Raw genomic sequence first — 17,002 nt, forward strand, 5'->3', positions numbered from 1 at the left:
TGGATTCACAGAGACAATAATGATTCAAAATAATTTATTCAACTTCCTTGTTGTAACAGTATAAATTGTATGATGCCTCATCCTGCGTATAATATGGTTGAACAGTGATGAAAGCTCTCCACTTGTGTTTATTTATACATTATGCAGAGTCAAGATTTATGGGTAAATAGGAACCTTGCTTCTATAGACACATGGAGATGGCTGACAGAGGTACACAGACCACCATTCCTATACACACGGGGTGCATGTGATGCGCCTCCATACACAGGACTGCCCAACCTTTCCCATAGAGTGGGTTGAATAGCCAACATGGGTTGAATTATAGTCATGTGACTGAAGTCTATTAAACCCTTGGGTATGCCGAGAACCATAAAAAAGAACTCAAAGGCCATGAAATACGTGTTCTTCTGGTCTTCAATTGCACAATATCAACTTGACCCGATGCCTACAGGTATATTAAATGTACTGGAGACCCGCTCTGCAAGTTGATTCAACTCAACATAGGGTTTAGAATTGATGAACTAGAGGGCAGTGGAAACAGTAACTCACCGGTAGAAAGGTTGGGTCTGGGTGCCACAGGCCCAAACCTACAACCAAAGGAGCAGTGAATGCAAAGATAGGCAGGCACATACTTAATCCAACATTAACAGGGTATGATAAAATCAATATATCTTTATTACAAAATACATGTCCATAAAAAGCCTGACGCATTTTGTGCTATTAAGCACTTAATCATAGGCTTAATCATGAAATACGTGTCCTACAGGTCTTCATGTGGATAATACCGACTTGACCCGATGCCTACAGGTCTATTAAATGTACTGGAGACCCCCTCTACAAGCTTTTCAACAGTCAGCTCCATAGGGTTTGATGACCTAGAGGCATAAGTGAAGCAGACCGTGACAGTGGATACCTAAGAAGATGTCCTGGCAGCTCCAAACCATCTGGGTCTTGGCATGGCTGCTCCCTACTGTCAGGGCTGGTGGTGTGGATCAGTGAGGTGCAAACACTGCTTGGCCTATGGGTGTCACCATCAGGAATCAAGAAGGAAATTCTGCATGGAGCTCTGGGGCAACATAGACATATGGGCCCTCACTGGCATCAGGTTCATACCAGAAGTTTATGAAACTTTTCATGTTTTTTGTGTTGTTTGGCCTATACAGGATTTTAAAGAGAGAGCCTTCAGATTCCTGAAAGGGAGTGTGCTTCAAACTGGAGAGACCTGAGAATACTGTCTCAACTCCAGAGAGAATGCCCGTCTGTCGATGAAAAAACCCTTAGTGCTAGTCATGGTGAGTACGTTCTCCGATTCCCAAGCCAGCACTGCTCTGAAGCTTTGTGTCAGATGAAACACCTCCAAAGATGATTGGCTTAGACTCTGGCCAAACCTTTCTATTTTAAGCCCCACTTGGAGGTCCAGCATTTGATCAGCCCCCCCCCCCCCAAACTCAAGGTTACAGGTATAGCAAATTATTGGAGTAACAAAGAATATCTAGGGCAGCAAATATGTTCTCAACCCAACTTACTGTCAAGCTGAGCAGGTTTATCTAGAACAGAGATCCCCAAACTTTTTTACTCGTGAACCACACTCAGATGTAAAAAGTGTTGGGGAGCAACAAAAGCATGAAAAAAGTTCTTTGGGGGTGCTAAATAAGGGCTGTGATTGGCTATTGGGTAGCTCCATGGGGACTGCTGGCCTGCAGGAGGTTCTGATTGGAGTTTCCAGAGCCACATACTTTAAGGCCATTGGGAGCAACATCCAAGTGGTTGGTGAGTAACGTGTTGCCCCTGAGCCACTGGGTGAGCATCACTGGTCTTGGACCTTCTCCCCAAACCACTTTATTACCCTAAAGCCAATTCACTTAAAATAAATGTATGACCACAGACCTCTCTTAAACTTTCTGCCCCCCCTATAATGAAAAGAACTTGCCATGTCCCCTTTAGATCCCCCCTCCAATCTCAACCTTCCAAGTCTAAAGTCCACCACTTCCATCTCACTTGCTTAATCCCTATCTTGTCCAATACACGTTCCTGCCCAATGGCCTACATATAACACATACCCTTTTCTGCCATCTCCCCCCTCCGGCCCCCCAACCCGGCCAAGACATGGTCCTCTTTCCATATCCAAGAATTCGGTTTATGCCCATTCATGCTCCCCTATTCCCAATATGTCCTGTACCAAGGCTGTCTGTGCTTACCCTCCTATGGGGCAGAGGGTAACCCACCAGTGCTAGGTGCAGAGCAGTCAGACCCCGGAACATACACTGGGTTTGCAGGCTGAACCCCCAATCCTGGATTGTGCATGTACATTATGTGTACAGGGTGGGAAGTGAAATCCAAGCTTCCTGACATGCAAGGAACAAGCAAATGAATCATTATAAGCAGCCACACAGACTTACACATACACAATATGCGCACAGGTAACAAAATGATATATATACAGTGCAACAGATGGGTGGGGAAAGCTCACATCCAGCAGTCGGTGGGATGTGGAGACTCATGTCGCCATTTGCAATCCCATATTTTTACACCACAATGTTCAGCTTCCTCTGTCAATACTGGGAGAGAGTTGCAGATTCCTGTAATAAAGCGGATACCCGACTGGAAACCAGCCCAGCGAGTTATCCCGTTGCTATGCTGCAGTGTGTAAAGGAGACCGGCAGCCACAAGATGGCAGACACACACCAAGAACGGCCGACACCAACACGAGCAATGGAGTTACATCATAAGGTGCCATAGGACTGAGGAATTCCCCCTTCATGCAGGTCCCTTGTGTATCATTTATGGTACGGGGGGGGGGGGACACGGGCCCCTATGCAGCTGCTTAGAAGCACAGAAAGCGGCGGGATATCGTTAAACTGTAATACCAGACTGAACATTATTACCTTAAAAAGCCAGTAAACAAGAGTCTGTAGCTTATTGTGTGCCCCAAACCTTCCTGCTCTTTGCTACAGGGATGGCGGGAGCTGCCATAGCTTTCCCCTTAAACAGAAAGTGAGCTATAAGTGTATTGCTTCATGGGACAACAGGATTCTGGATAACAGATCTCACACCTTTACTGAGCCTTAGGGTCACTTTTAATACAAAGTAGAAAGAGCCTTTGCACCCAGCACCCCAGTATTATTTCTATGTTACCTGTGACAGAATGCCTCCCTACTAAAGGCTAATGGCACATGTGAGCTTCTGATGCTATAACCTGCACTGCCAGCTCTCAGGGGAGTCCAGAAGGAACTTGTGGCCAAACCGTGTGTCCCGGGGCCAGTACCTGCCACTCAGCCCGTTCCCAGGGAGGGCTACATTCCCCCTGTGCCCTGCAGGCAGGAAGGTTTCGGTAGTCTTGGCAGCAGAAACAAAACAGTGAGGTTTGGGGAAACATCCCCTAAAGTGGCACTGACAATGGCATGGAAGGAGCACAGCATTCACCCGATGAGTGGCCATTAGGGTGCCTGGCACTGTGAGCGGGTCCTGCTCTCTGCACTCTGTTATCTGTTGGAAGAAAAGAAAAGAAGAGGTTAGAATATTCCCCCTGTGAGAGGCATCACATGGTCAATTCCCAACCAACTGGGCAGGAGAGATAGAAATGTGCCAGGAGGTATTGGCAGCCTTTTTGCCCAGGTCGGGTCCCCCCCCCAAAAACTGGCCAGATATCTATCGAACAGGCATGAAAATCGCATTTATAAGGGGCCACATTGGCACACTGATACAGTCCTCTCCCAACAGGCTTTATAGGCACTAATTGTAATCCAATCATTGGCCCATGGGCCAAACAAGCAGCCTTAATGTGTACGGCCAGCTTTATATGAGCTTCTGTTGATCTCAAGGTGGAACAATTATCCCTTAATGAGAGAGGGACTAAAGGTGCCCGTACACGTTAAGATCCGCTTGATTGGGGATGTCGCCAAGTGAGCAGATCTTCTCCCGATATCCCCACCTACGGGGGTGGGCGATATCGGGCTATTTCAGACTAATTCGAATTATAAAGATGGGTATAGGCGCAGTCGGTTCCAGAACCCCATAAACGAGCCGATGCGGTCCCCGATCCAACTAAATTTTTAAACCTGCCCGATCAATAATTGGCCGATTTCAGGACAGATATTGGTTGGGCAGGCCCGTCATTTGTACCCCTACACAGGCCAATAAGCTGCCGAATCAGTCTAAGGGACCAATATCGGCAGCTACAATCGGCCTGTGTATGGGGACCTTAAGGCACAACCACATACAATAACATCTTAAGCAGGAACAGCCCCCTAAGTTTGCTCATAGCCTGTACAGAGAGATACCATAAAACTATGGCACATAGGGATTCCCCTGTACTAAGCACAATTCAGCAGGAACAGCCCCCTAAGTTTGCTCATAGCCTGTACAGAGAGATACCATAAACCTATGGCAGCATAGGGATTCCCCTGTACTAAGCACAATTCAGCAGGAACAGCCCCCTAAGTTTGCTCATAGCCTGTACAGAGAGATACCATAAAACTATGGCACATAGGGATTCCCCTGTACTAAGCACAATTCAGCAGGAACAGCCCCCTAAGTTTGCTCATAGCCTGTACAGAGAGATACCATAAAACTATGGCACATAGGGATTCCCCTGTACTAAGCACAATTCAGCAGGAACAGCCCCCTAAGTTTGCTCATAGCCTGTACAGAGAGATACTATAAAACTATGGCAGCATAGGGATTCCCCTGTACTAAGCACAATTCAGCAGGAACAGCCCCCTAAGTTTGCTCATAGCCTGTACAGAGAGATACTATAAAACTATGGCACATAGGGATTCCCCTGTACTAAGCACAATTCAGCAGGAACAGCCCCCTAAGTTTGCTCATAGCCTGTACAGAGAGATACCATAAAACTATGGCAGCATAGTTTTCCCCCTGTACTAAGCACAATTCAGCAGGAACAGCCCCCTAAGTTTGCTCATAGCCTGTACAGTGATGATATTAACACTGCCAAGCTTGGTATGTCTCAGTACTGAGCACAGTTTAGCAGTTTAAGGTAGAAAGACAGAAAATCTAATATGTTTCCATACAAGTAAGTAGACAATATATTCAATGGAAGCCTTATGTACAGTCGCTGTGATACAAGTGTATAAATGACTCACAGCTCAGTGTCTCCCATGGTAGAGGGCCTATCGATTGCCTGCCTCCTTCTCTGGATGCCATCCAGGATCTTCTTGCGGGGCCCCAGAGGGATGCCGATGCTCTTGAGGTCATGGTCAGAGCACAGAGTAAGGGCCGCCAGATCAATCTTCTCATCCTGTAATACAGTAACCAGGTCGCCCATCTGAAGGGAGGCCAGGAAAGACTCCAACGGGCTGGTGTCTGGTTCTTCATCATCATCCAGCCTTAAGTCTTCCTCCTCCCAGGGCAGCTCCTGTTCATTTCTCACCGCTAGACTCCCCGCACTGCCAATACTGTCATCCAAGCTGGGGGATCGCTTTAACCGACTGCGCAACTTCACTTCCTCGCCCAGCCCAGGCTGAAGTCCATTGCCCTCGTCTCTCCCCATCCCAAACAAGCCGCTGCTCAAATAGTTCCTTCTGAACACCATGGTGCCGAGACCCGGTCGGGTAAACAGAGAATCGTGGCCAGAGTCTGTACTGACCTCCGAATGAGCAGAATCCCCCCCATGAAGTCCAGGATCACTGATGGCTCGGGAGAGGGAGTCTTCCTCTGGCAAGAACATGTCCCGGAGGTGTTGGCGCCCTCGCTCCCGGGGGCTGGCATAGGTACCCTGCTTGACAAACATGACATCATTACCGAGCTGCAGCCCCGAGAGCGACCGTACGCTCTTCCTGCCATCTTCGTAGATCTTGAACATTCCATCTGTCTGTTTCCTCTTCTCCAGTTTCTTCTGTATCTTGGTCTTGCCTTTGGTGGTGCCTGCAGCATGGGAATATGGCATGGTGGGAAACATTGTGGCACTGGGGTAACGCTGGCTCACCGAGCTGCTCGAAAGAGAAGAAGAAGAGAAGCCATGATGCTTTTACAGACGTTCTGGCTATAAATACAGAGTTGTTGGACAAGGAGGGAACTCTCATTACCTTGAGTAGCTGGAGAAGCTCATGGTGTCGGAACGGTCAGACATGTCCCTTCGATATCTCCGCTCCATGCGTTCGTGGTGTTTGCGCTGCAGCTTAGCGCAATCGCGGATCCTCTTCTCCGCCTCGCGGAAGGCCCGTTCCTTTAACTTACTCACCAGTTTGGGGTTGAGGCCGGTTTGCTTGGCCGCGATAGAGTCCAAATAGCGAACGCACTCCATGTGGCCCTTGGAAGCTGCCATGTCCAGCGGGGTGTGGTAGTCATTGTCCAAACACCAGATGTTGGCTCCAAAGGACACCAGGAAGGAAAGGCAGTTCAGATGCCCATTGGCAGCGGCCACGTGCAGGGGGGTATTTCCCCAAATGTCACATTTATCTGGATCACCCCTGAAAAACAAGATTTAGATGTATTAGAGCATGGTTTACAGAGGGATGCTAAGTGGGTCAGGTGACCTTGGCATTATCCTATATATACACCAATCAGAGGAGGGCAGTGGTGATGAAAGTAGGGCGGAGCTCACTGATATCTGTATGGAGCAGAAGACTCACTGTGCAACCAAAGGGATATCCCAGCGGCAATATTGCTTGAAAGGAGAGGGTCCGTTTGTAACAACTATTCCATTAATACTGGGGGCCACGTTAAGCACTTGGACTCGACAGACCTTTCTACTGGGGACTCAAATTATGTTGGGAGAATCAGCACAAAGGCCAAAACATTCTGGTTTAAAATCAGGTTGAGAAGCAGCTATGCACCAAGCAGAGATACTCATTTCTACTGTAGGAGAACCATACTGTATTCAGGGTCGGACTGGGCCCCCGGGAAAAAACCCCGGTGGGCTCCGGCTGTCCAGACCCAACCCTTGCCGGCACTCCCTCTGCCCACCTGCGGGGGTGGGTTATGGGGGGGACCCTGCAGGGGTGGGTTAGGGGACGTGGCCGGCGGGGGCACCTGCAGGGCCCCGGGGGGGGGGGAGGGAGTCCGACTGTGACTGTATTGTAGGAGATCTTTAAGCCAAACCCAAAATATCATGGAGACCCACAGGTTCAGAATGTCTTTTGTATCAATGGAAAATAATGATGTCAAAAGAGAGACTGTCGAGGTTGAGGTTGTTTTCTCTGGAAAAGAGGCGCTTGCGAGGGGACATGATTACTCTGTACAAGTACATTAGAGGGGATTATAGGCAGATGGGGGGGGTTCTTTTTTCCCATAACAACAATCAGCGCACCAGAGGCCCCCCCTTTAGATTAGAGGAAAGGAGCTTCCATTTGAAGCAGCGTTGGGGGTTCCTCACGGTGAGGGCAGTGAGGTTGGGGAATGCCCTTCCTAGTGATGGGGTAATGGCAGATTCTGTTAGTGCCTATAAGAGGGGTCTGGGTGAGTTCTTGATCAATCAGAATATCCAAGGCTATTGTGATACTAATACCTACAGTTAGTATTAATGTTTGTATATATAGTTTATGTATGTGAGTGTATAGATTGGTAGGTGTGGGTTAGGTGTGCTGGGTTTACTTGGATGGGTTGAACTTGATGGACACTGGTCTTTTTTCAACCCTATGTAACTATGTAACAAGTGAAGTCTGGATCCATGGCTGCTGTTGAGGGACAAGGAAAGCCCTATTCCCAATATGTTAGCCCCCCTCAATCTAGAATCGCTAGCTCTGACCCCCGTTAGGAAAGCAAATGGCTTGGCACGAGTGGCACGGGCACCTGAAGAGAAGCCAAGGGGACGCCGAGTGCCAGGGAACGCATTCTACATATCAGCGAGACCATTGTATCCTAATGAGTTCAGGTCCCGGCGCTTGATGGGTTCGGCAGGATCACAATGCCGACACCGTCCTGTTATTCTATCCCCCATTTCCCTGGAAGTGTTTCATTAAATGCACATTAACGACGCTTGAGCGGGCTTATTAATTGGCAGCCCTTACAGCAGAGAATTACCCAGCAGGCTGCGCTAATGAAACAGCCCATGCGCTGGCAGGCTCGGCCGGGCCGGTTACGCTTCACGGTTATGAAAATAATGAGGGAACTGAGAACAACAAGGGCACGTATTTTAGGGGGGAAACAGGTAGATTGGCGAGTCTGGGCGGCGTGGGAGGCATTAAGCAAATACATAAGGTTGCAGGGGAGATGCAAATACATTATGACGAGATGGAATTTACCTACAAGCGCGAGAATTATTTTTATTCATAGGCAGCAAAATCGCCGTTTTCTTACTTTAAACCATTGAGACTCGGGGCAAAGTTCCATTATTCATTCATACAGCGTAAGAGCAGCATGGAAACCTGGGTAACCAATCAGAGCTGCAGGCACGCGTTCCTATGCGCAGAGCACTAATGGGGGCACGTATATGGGACAGAAAAGCCAAAATGGATCTGGGCTGTATTAGGATCCAGTGATACCACAATGGCTGCGTGCCAGATTCCTGCTGCTTTACCCGATTATTACAATATACCGACCAGAAAGCAGCTGTGTGAGTGACTTATAGAAACCAAAGTGGGTGGGTTAGGGGATAAGGCCTGGGAAACACAAATAGGGGACAATGAAAGAAATACATTTGTTATAAAGATGGAATTTCAGCCATAAAGCAGGGCAGGACTGCTGCTTACAATGGGGGGATCAGATAGGATCTGTGCCACTGTGACAGAATGCTCTGTTATACAGATAGCTAGAATCTCAGCCATAAAGCAGGGCAGGACTGCTGCTTACAATGGGGGGGATCAGATAGGATCTGTGCCACTGTGACAGAATGCTCTGTTATACAGATAGCTAGAATCTCAGCCATAAAGCAGGGCAGGACTGCTGCTTACAATGGGGGGGATCAGATAGGATCTGTGCCACTGTGACAGAATGCTCTGTTATACAGATAGCTAGAATCTCAGCCATAAAGCAGGGCAGGACTGCTGCTTACAATGGGGGGGATCAGATAGGATCTGTGCCACTGTGACAGAATGCTCTGTTATACAGATAGCTAGAAACTCAGCCATAAAGCAGGGCAGGACTGCTGCTTACAATGGGGGGGGGGGGGGGGAGATCAGGTAGGGGCAGTATATAACAGAAGCAGTGGGGGCAGTATATATAACAGAAGCGGGGGGGGCAGTATATATAACAGAAGCGGGGGGCAGTATATATAACAGAAGCGGGGGGGCAGTATATATAACAGAAGCGGGGGGGGCAGTATATATAACAGAAGCGGGGGGGCAGTATATATAACAGAAGCGGGGGGCAGTATATAACAGAAGCAGGGGGGGCAGTATATATAACAGAAGTGGGGGGGGCAGTATATAACAAGCGGGGGGGCAGTATATATAACAGAAGCGGGGGGGGGCAGTATATATAACAGAAGCGGGGGGGGCAGTATATATAACAGAAGCGGGGGGGGCAGTATATATATAACAATATGGCAGAGCTGTGGGCGCAGGGTTATGGGGGGGCTGAGTACGAGGCCCCCCCCCAGCCCAGGAGATAACTCTTTCAGGCACATGAATGATTAATGCTGTTGGGTTAGTGAGACGCAGGAGTGTAACTGAGCTCGGGTGAGGGGGCAGCGTGAGTCAGTTACACGCGTGTGCCACGGATCTCACATACACTCACACATGCAGCACGGAGGAACCCCTTGCAGCCCTCTAGGTGTAGTGAAACTACAATACCCAGCACTCCCTGCAGTTTTTTTTTTGAAAAACATCTGCGGGTTCCAACTGTCACCTTAGGCAGCAGTCTCAAAGGTGACAGATCCTTACTGTATGTGGGAGGGGGATCTAGTAATGCATTGGTGCTCTGTTGTGGAGACCAACCCCCATCAGTACAAAATGTACCGTTACATCACCCCCTGGTGTCACTATTCTAGGCACATTATGGGATGCGCTGTATCCTACTGGAAGGGTGCTAGTGACAAGCAGATTGGGTGCCATGATTGGGAGCCCACAAAGCCACGTTGGCCAATCCTGCTCTATATAAATCCTGCAGAAAGTATGAATTAATAATATTAATATTAAAGGGAAAATAAACCAGGGAGACTCTTATATAACATGGCAGATTGCCTTTATACTGAGACACTATATAACCCCCCCTGGGAGTCACACTGGCCCTGGGTATGTGCCACGATTGTACTGAAGCAGAAAACTGGCCCAAGGCTCAGTGCCCAATGCTTCATGGGAATCTTGGGATAGAGGCAGGTACAGGGCTCTGCGTGGGGCGGCTGCACATCACATGGGCACACAATATATATATATTACACTTCTGGGGGGGGGGGGGCAGGTCTGGACTGAGAGTCAAAATAAACCCTGGCATTCCAAGTACCCAGAGGCCCAAACAGCCCCCCAGCCCAATAAATAGTGACTGTCTATGGCACCTTACAGCAGCCCCTCTGGCATTTGCCTGAACCCACAGATTGCCAGTCTGGGCCTGGGTCCTGGCATTCCAAGTACCCAGAGGCCCAAACAGCCCCCCCCAGCCCAATAAATAGTGAGTGTCTATGGCACCTTACAGCAGCCCCTCTGGCATTTGCCTGAACCCACAGATTGCCAGTCTGGGCCTGGGCCCTGGCATTCCAAGTACCCAGAGGCACAAACAGCCCCCCCCAGCCCAATAAATAGTGAGTGTCTATGGCACCTTACAGCAGCCCCTCTGGCATTTGCCTGAACCCACAGATTGCCAGTCTGGGCCTGGGTCCTGGCATTCCAAGTACCCAGAGGCCCAAACAGCCCCCCCAGCCCAATAAATAGTGACTATGGCACCTTACAGCAGCCCCTCTGGCATTTGCCTGAACCCACAGATTGCCAGTCTGGGCCTGGGTCCTGGCATTCCCAGTACCCAGAGGCCCAAACAGCCCCCCCAGCCCAATAAATAGTGACTATGGCACCTTACAGCAGCCCCTCTGGCATTTGCCTGAACCCACAGATTGCCAGCCTGGGCCTGGGTAAAGAGTTGCATGTAATAACAGCAGCACAAACACAACAGTTCTTTGCCAATGGGACTCCCCTTTCAGCCCTGTAGTCTGGGCACCCAATATCCGCTTATAATATATATATTTATCTGCTGAGGAAATAATAACCCAGCCAACTTCATCAGGACTTGCACAGCCAATGTCCACAGATTTTCCCCTTGGATACACAAATGGCTGACTATATATATATTATACACAGTATTCAGGCATGTTGCCCTTCCACCAATCCAGAGCTAGTGCATGAAGCTCAAATTGCCCCCTGGTCTGGCCCTAAGCCTTCTCCCAACCTGCCCGCCCTGCTGCCATCACTCACACAGCCATATCTGCCCCTCTGTGACATCATAAGAGGGGGGCGAGTGTGTAAATCAAGGAGGCAAACGTCCCATAGGGGGCAATGCTGGAGCTTTACAACTGGAGGAGCCGAGGCCACAGACTCAGCACACAGCGGCTAGTACACTGGATATTTTGGGGGGGAAAAGCTGCATTGTGGGTAAAATACATTGTGTGTTTCACCCTGCGCCACATTAATAACCAAGACTGAGTGTGCCGTGACTATGGCGGCTTTAGGGTGCAGTTCCCAATCTTTTCCCTGGGAGATGCCCTGTGGTACTTATGGTAACGCTGCCACCTTAGTGCCACGTGCCGCAGTCTGCCCACGGAACCCCGGCCATACAGATCTGTATAATCTATATGGATAGTGGGAAACAGCGGCCTGTGTCAGGCAATAAATGTAAATCACTGCCCATCGATATCCAGCTGGGGCTGTGTAGGGATCTGTAATCCGCGCTGGGGCTGTGTAGGGATCTGTAATCCGCGCTGGGGCTGTGTAGGGATCTGTAATCCGCGCTGGGGCTGTGTAGGGATCTGTAATCCGCGCTGGGGCTGTGTAGGGATCTGTAATCCGCGCTGGGGCTGTGTAGGGATCTGTAATCCGCGCTGGGGCTGTGTAGGGATCTGTAATCCGCGCTGGGGCTGTGTAGGGATCTGTAATCCGCGCTGGGGCTGTGTAGGGATCTGTAATCCGCGCTGGGGCTGTGTAGGGATCTGTAATCCGCGCTGGGGCTGTGTAGGGATCTGTAATCCGCGCTGGGGCTGTGTAGGGATCTGTAATCCGCGCTGGGGCTGTGTAGGGATCTGTAATCCGCGCTGGGGCTGTGTAGGGATCAATACGGATCCATCCGCCCAACGTCCCACTGATCAATGGCCTCTCCCTACACGTTCCTATTCCCACATACACAGTGACTGAAGCACAGAGACCCCCCTCTCACCCAGAGTGTCAGGGCCCAGAGACCCCCCTCTCACCCAGAGTGCCAGGGCCCAGAGACCCCCCTCTCACCCAGAGTGCCAGGGCCCAGAGACCCCCCTCTCACCCAGAGTGCCAGGGCCCAGAGACCCCCCTCTCACCCAGAGTGCCAGGGCCCAGAGACCCCCCTCTCACCCAGAGTGCCAGGGCCCAGAGACCCCCCTCTCACCCAGAGTGCCAGGGCCCAGAGACCCCCCTCTCACCCAGAGTGCCAGGGCCCAGAGACCCCCCTCTCAACCAGAGTGCCAGGGCCCAGAGACCCCCCTCTCACCCAGAGTGCCAGGGCCCAGAGACCCCCCTCTCACCCAGAGTGTCAGGGCCCAGAGACCCCCCTCTCACCCAGAGTGCCAGGGCCCAGAGACCCCCCTCTCACCCAGAGTGTCAGGGCCCAGAGACCCCCCTCTCACCCAGAGTGCCAGGGCCCAGAGACCCCCCTCTCACCCAGAGTGCCAGGGCCCAGAGACCCCCCTCTCAAATAGTGGGAGGGACCACAAAGTCCCAAGACGATCGGTGAGTTAATAAGCAGGGAGCTAAACAGGTATAATGTCTAGTGAGAGTCCATATCCTCCCACAGGGGGACACACAGGGACAGGGGGACACACAGAGACAGGGGGACACACAGGTACAGGGGGACACACAGGGACAGGGGGACACACAGGGACAGGGGGACACACAGGGACAGGGGGACACACAGGGACAGGGGGACACACAGGGACAGGGACACACAGGTACAGGGGGACACACAGGGACAGGGACACACAGGTACAGGGGGACACACAGGGACAGGGGGACACACAGGGACAGGGACACACACAGGTACAGGGGGACACACACAGGGACAGGGGGACACACAGGTACAGGGGGACACACAGGGACAGGGGGACACACAGGGACAGGGGGACACACAGGGACAGGGGGACACACAGGGACAGGGGGACACACAGGGACAGGGGGACACACAGGGACAGGGGGACACACAGGGACAGGGACACACAGGTACAGGGGGACACACAGGGACAGGGACACACAGGTACAGGGGGACACACAGGGACAGGGGGACACACAGGGACAGGGGGACACACAGGTACAGGGGACACACACAGGGACAGGGGGACACACAGGGACAGGGGACACACAGGGACAGGGGGACACACAGGGACAGGGGGACACACAGGGACAGGGGGACACACAGGGACAGGGGGACACACAGGGACAGGGGGACACACAGGGACAGGGGGACACACAGGGACAGGGACACACAGGTACAGGGGGACACACAGGGACAGGGACACACAGGTACAGGGGGACACACAGGGACAGGGGGACACACAGGGACAGGGGGACACACAGGTACAGGGGGACACACAGGGACAGGGGGACACACAGGTACAGGGGACACACAGGGACAGGGGGACACACAGGGACAGGGGGACACACAGGGACAGGGGGACACACAGGTACAGGGGTACACACAGGGACAGGGGGACACACACAGGGACAGGGGGACACACAGGGACAGGGGGACACACACAGGGACAGGGGGACACACACAGGGACAGGGGGACACACACAGGGACAGGGGGACACACACAGGGACAGGGGGACACACAGGGACAGGGGGACACACAGGGACAGGGGGACACACAGGGACAGGGGGACACACACAGGGACAGGGGGACACACACAGGGACAGGGGGACACACAGGTACAGGGGGACACACAGGGACAGGGGACACACAGGTACAGGGGGACACACAGGGACAGGGGGACACACACAGGGACAGGGGACACACAGGGACAGGGGGACACACAGGGACAGGGGGACACACAGGGACAGGGGGACACACAGGGACAGGGGGACACACAGGTACAGGGGGACACACAGGGACAGGGGGGACACACAGGGACAGGGGACACACAGGGACAGGGGGACACACAGGGACAGGGGGACACACACAGGGACAGGGGGACACACAGGGACAGGGGGACACACAGGGACAGGGGGACACACAGGGACAGGGGGACACACAGGGACAGGGGGACACACAGGGACAGGGGGACACACAGGGACAGGGGGACACACAGGTACAGGGGGACACACAGGGACAGGGGGACACACACAGGGACAGGGGGACACACAGGGACAGGGGGACACACAGGTACAGGGGGACACACAGGGACAGGGGGACACACAGGGACAGGGGGACACACAGGGACAGGGGGACACACAGGGACAGGGGGACACACACAGGGACAGGGGGACACACACAGGGACAGGGGGACACACACAGGGACAGGGGGACACACAGGGACAGGGGGACACACAGGGACAGGGGGACACACAGGGACAGGGGGACACACAGGTACAGGGGGACACACAGGGACAGGGGGACACACACAGGGACAGGGGGACACACAGGGACAGGGGGACACACAGGGACAGGGGACACACAGGGACAGGGGGACACACAGGGACAGGGGGACACACAGGGACAGGGGGACACACAGGGACAGGGGGACACACAGGGACAGGGACACACAGGTACAGGGGGGACACACAGGGACAGGGACACACAGGTACAGGGGGACACACAGGGACAGGGGGACACACAGGTACAGGGGGACACACAGGGACAGGGGGACACACAGGTACAGGGGACACACAGGGACAGGGGGACACACAGGGACAGGGGGACACACAGGGACAGGGGGACACACAGGGACAGGGGGACACACAGGTACAGGGGTACACACAGGGACAGGGGGACACACACAGGGACAGGGGGACACACAGGGACAGGGGGACACACACAGGGACAGGGGGACACACACAGGGACAGGGGACACACACAGGGACAGGGGGACACACAGGGACAGGGGGACACACAGGGACAGGGGGACACACAGGGACAGGGGGACACACACAGGGACAGGGGGACACACAGGTACAGGGGGACACACAGGGACAGGGGGACACACAGGTACAGGGGGACACACAGGGACAGGGGGACACACACAGGGACAGGGGGACACACAGGGACAGGGGGACACACAGGGGGACACACAGGGACAGGGGGACACACAGGGACAGGGGGACACACAGGGACAGGGGGACACACAGGGACAGGGGGACACACAGGGACAGGGGGACACACACAGGGACAGGGGGACACACAGGGACAGGGGGACACACAGGGACAGGGGGACACACAGGGACAGGGGGACACACAGGGACAGGGGGACACACAGGGACAGGGGGACACACACAGGGACAGGGGGACACACACAGGGACAGGGGGACACACAGGGACAGGGGGACACACACAGGTACAGGGGGACACACAGGGACAGGGGGACACACAGGGACAGGGGGACACACAGGGACAGGGGGACACACAGGGACAGGGGGACACACACAGGTACAGGGGGACACACAGGGACAGGGGGACACACAGGGACAGGGGGACACACACAGGGACAGGGGGACACACAGGGACAGGGGGACACACACAGGGACAGGGGGACACACACAGGGACAGGGGGACACACAGGGACAGGGGGACACACAGGGACAGGGGGACACACAGGGACAGGGGGACACACAGGTACAGGGGGACACACAGGTACAGGGGGACACACAGGGACAGGGGGACACACAGGGACAGGGGGACACACAGGGACAGGGGGACACACAGGGACAGGGATAGGGACATGAACAGACAGGTATAGGGGTACAAGTACAGTGACACACACACACAGTGACACAGGGACATATGAAGGCTCTCACCCCCGGCTGACAATGACCCGCAGCGCCCCCAGGTGCCCATGATACGCCGCCCATAGAGTCGGGGTCATTCCATCCTCGTCTGGCGAGTTCAGGTCTCTCCGGGTGGCCTCTTTCAGCAGGTCCAGGAAGCCGTCCCTGGCGGCCCGGTGATAGCGCCCGTCCATCCTGCATGTCCCGGGGAGCAGCCCGTCCCCTAGCCCTGTCCCCTAGCCCTGTCCCCTAGCCCGTCCCTCAGCTCCTTCCCTGCTCTTCCCTGCTCTTCCCTCCGCATCCACTGGCCGCTTACTCACCGCTAGCCCTGACCCCGCCCACACACCGCTAGCCCCCACTGACCCCGCCCACTCACCCCTCAGCTTTCCGAATGGTCCCTCCCACAGCCCCAGAGACCCCATCCTGGAGATGGCCCAGCCCACAGTCACCTGTCTCCTCTATTAGCCCCGCCCAGCTGCCTTATATTCTAGGTCCCACCCACACCCCCTACACTGTGAGGTAACCCTGACAAGGCCCCTTTATACAGCCTTGCTGTTCCCTCCAGCAGATTCCCCCCCATATCTGTGCCCAGCCTCTGCCCCTTACACTTATACCCCTCCCTCTCCCCCCTGGCTCCTCCCATGCCCTGCTGTAGTGCGGGAAGTGCAACTGTATCTCCCAGGAGACTGACACAGCACCCTAGTGCTATACATTACACACTTGCATCTCCCTGTCTCCCTTTACTCACACACACTGCCTGGGGGGGCTAATTAGATTGTAAGCTCTGCTGGGCCAGGGCCTGATACATTAGGGCTCATGTATGATTGCAGCTGAAGGAGGAGGAGCAGAGTTGCGGGTATTTATGACACCGTTTGCACCCATGCATTTCCGTATAGTTGCGCCATGGGCAGTTGTGCCTGTCCGGCCATTTCTGACACTGCACCCCATGATGTTGGGG

The 17,002-nt window shown here is 53.6% G+C and overlaps 1 protein-coding gene across 2 annotated transcripts; it reads right to left on the reverse strand.

Annotated features, from left to right (window-relative positions):
* Nucleotides 1-19: 19 nt before the first annotated feature.
* ush1g (Usher syndrome 1G (autosomal recessive)) lies at nucleotides 20-16,319 on the reverse strand. Of its 2 annotated transcripts, XM_004918475.4 has the most exons (4): nucleotides 16,075-16,319; nucleotides 6,045-6,428; nucleotides 5,103-5,948; nucleotides 20-3,486 (listed from the first exon to the last, which is right to left on the reverse strand). In XM_004918475.4, the coding sequence occupies exons 1-4, from the start codon at nucleotides 16,236-16,238 to the stop codon at nucleotides 3,483-3,485; spliced, it is 1,398 nt and encodes a 465-aa protein (XP_004918532.1). In that variant the 5' UTR covers nucleotides 16,239-16,319; the 3' UTR covers nucleotides 20-3,482. The 2 variants fall into 2 exon arrangements, with proteins under 2 accessions (XP_004918532.1, XP_012808319.1); XM_012952865.3 differs by lacking the exon at nucleotides 20-3,486 and having other exon boundaries at nucleotides 5,099-5,948.
* Nucleotides 16,320-17,002: the final 683 nt, after the last annotated feature.

This window comes from Xenopus tropicalis, chromosome 10, assembly GCF_000004195.4.
Source record: "Xenopus tropicalis strain Nigerian chromosome 10, UCB_Xtro_10.0, whole genome shotgun sequence".
Classification (NCBI taxonomy): domain Eukaryota; kingdom Metazoa; phylum Chordata; class Amphibia; order Anura; family Pipidae; genus Xenopus; species Xenopus tropicalis.

What these genes read in the sequence shown, in the direction of transcription:
- ush1g (XM_004918475.4), bottom strand. Translation starts at nt 16,238, where the DNA reads ATGGACGGGCGCTATCACCGGGCCGCCAGGGACGGCTTCCTGGACCTG. An exon ending in CGGGTCATTGTCAGCCGGGG is followed by an intron (nt 6,429 to 16,074) that starts GTGAGAGCCTTC and finishes CTTGTTTTTCAG; the next exon opens with GGGTGATCCAGATAAATGTG. An exon ending in AGCTTCTCCAGCTACTCAAG is followed by an intron (nt 5,949 to 6,044) that starts GTAATGAGAGTT and finishes TCTTTCGAGCAG; the next exon opens with CTCGGTGAGCCAGCGTTACC.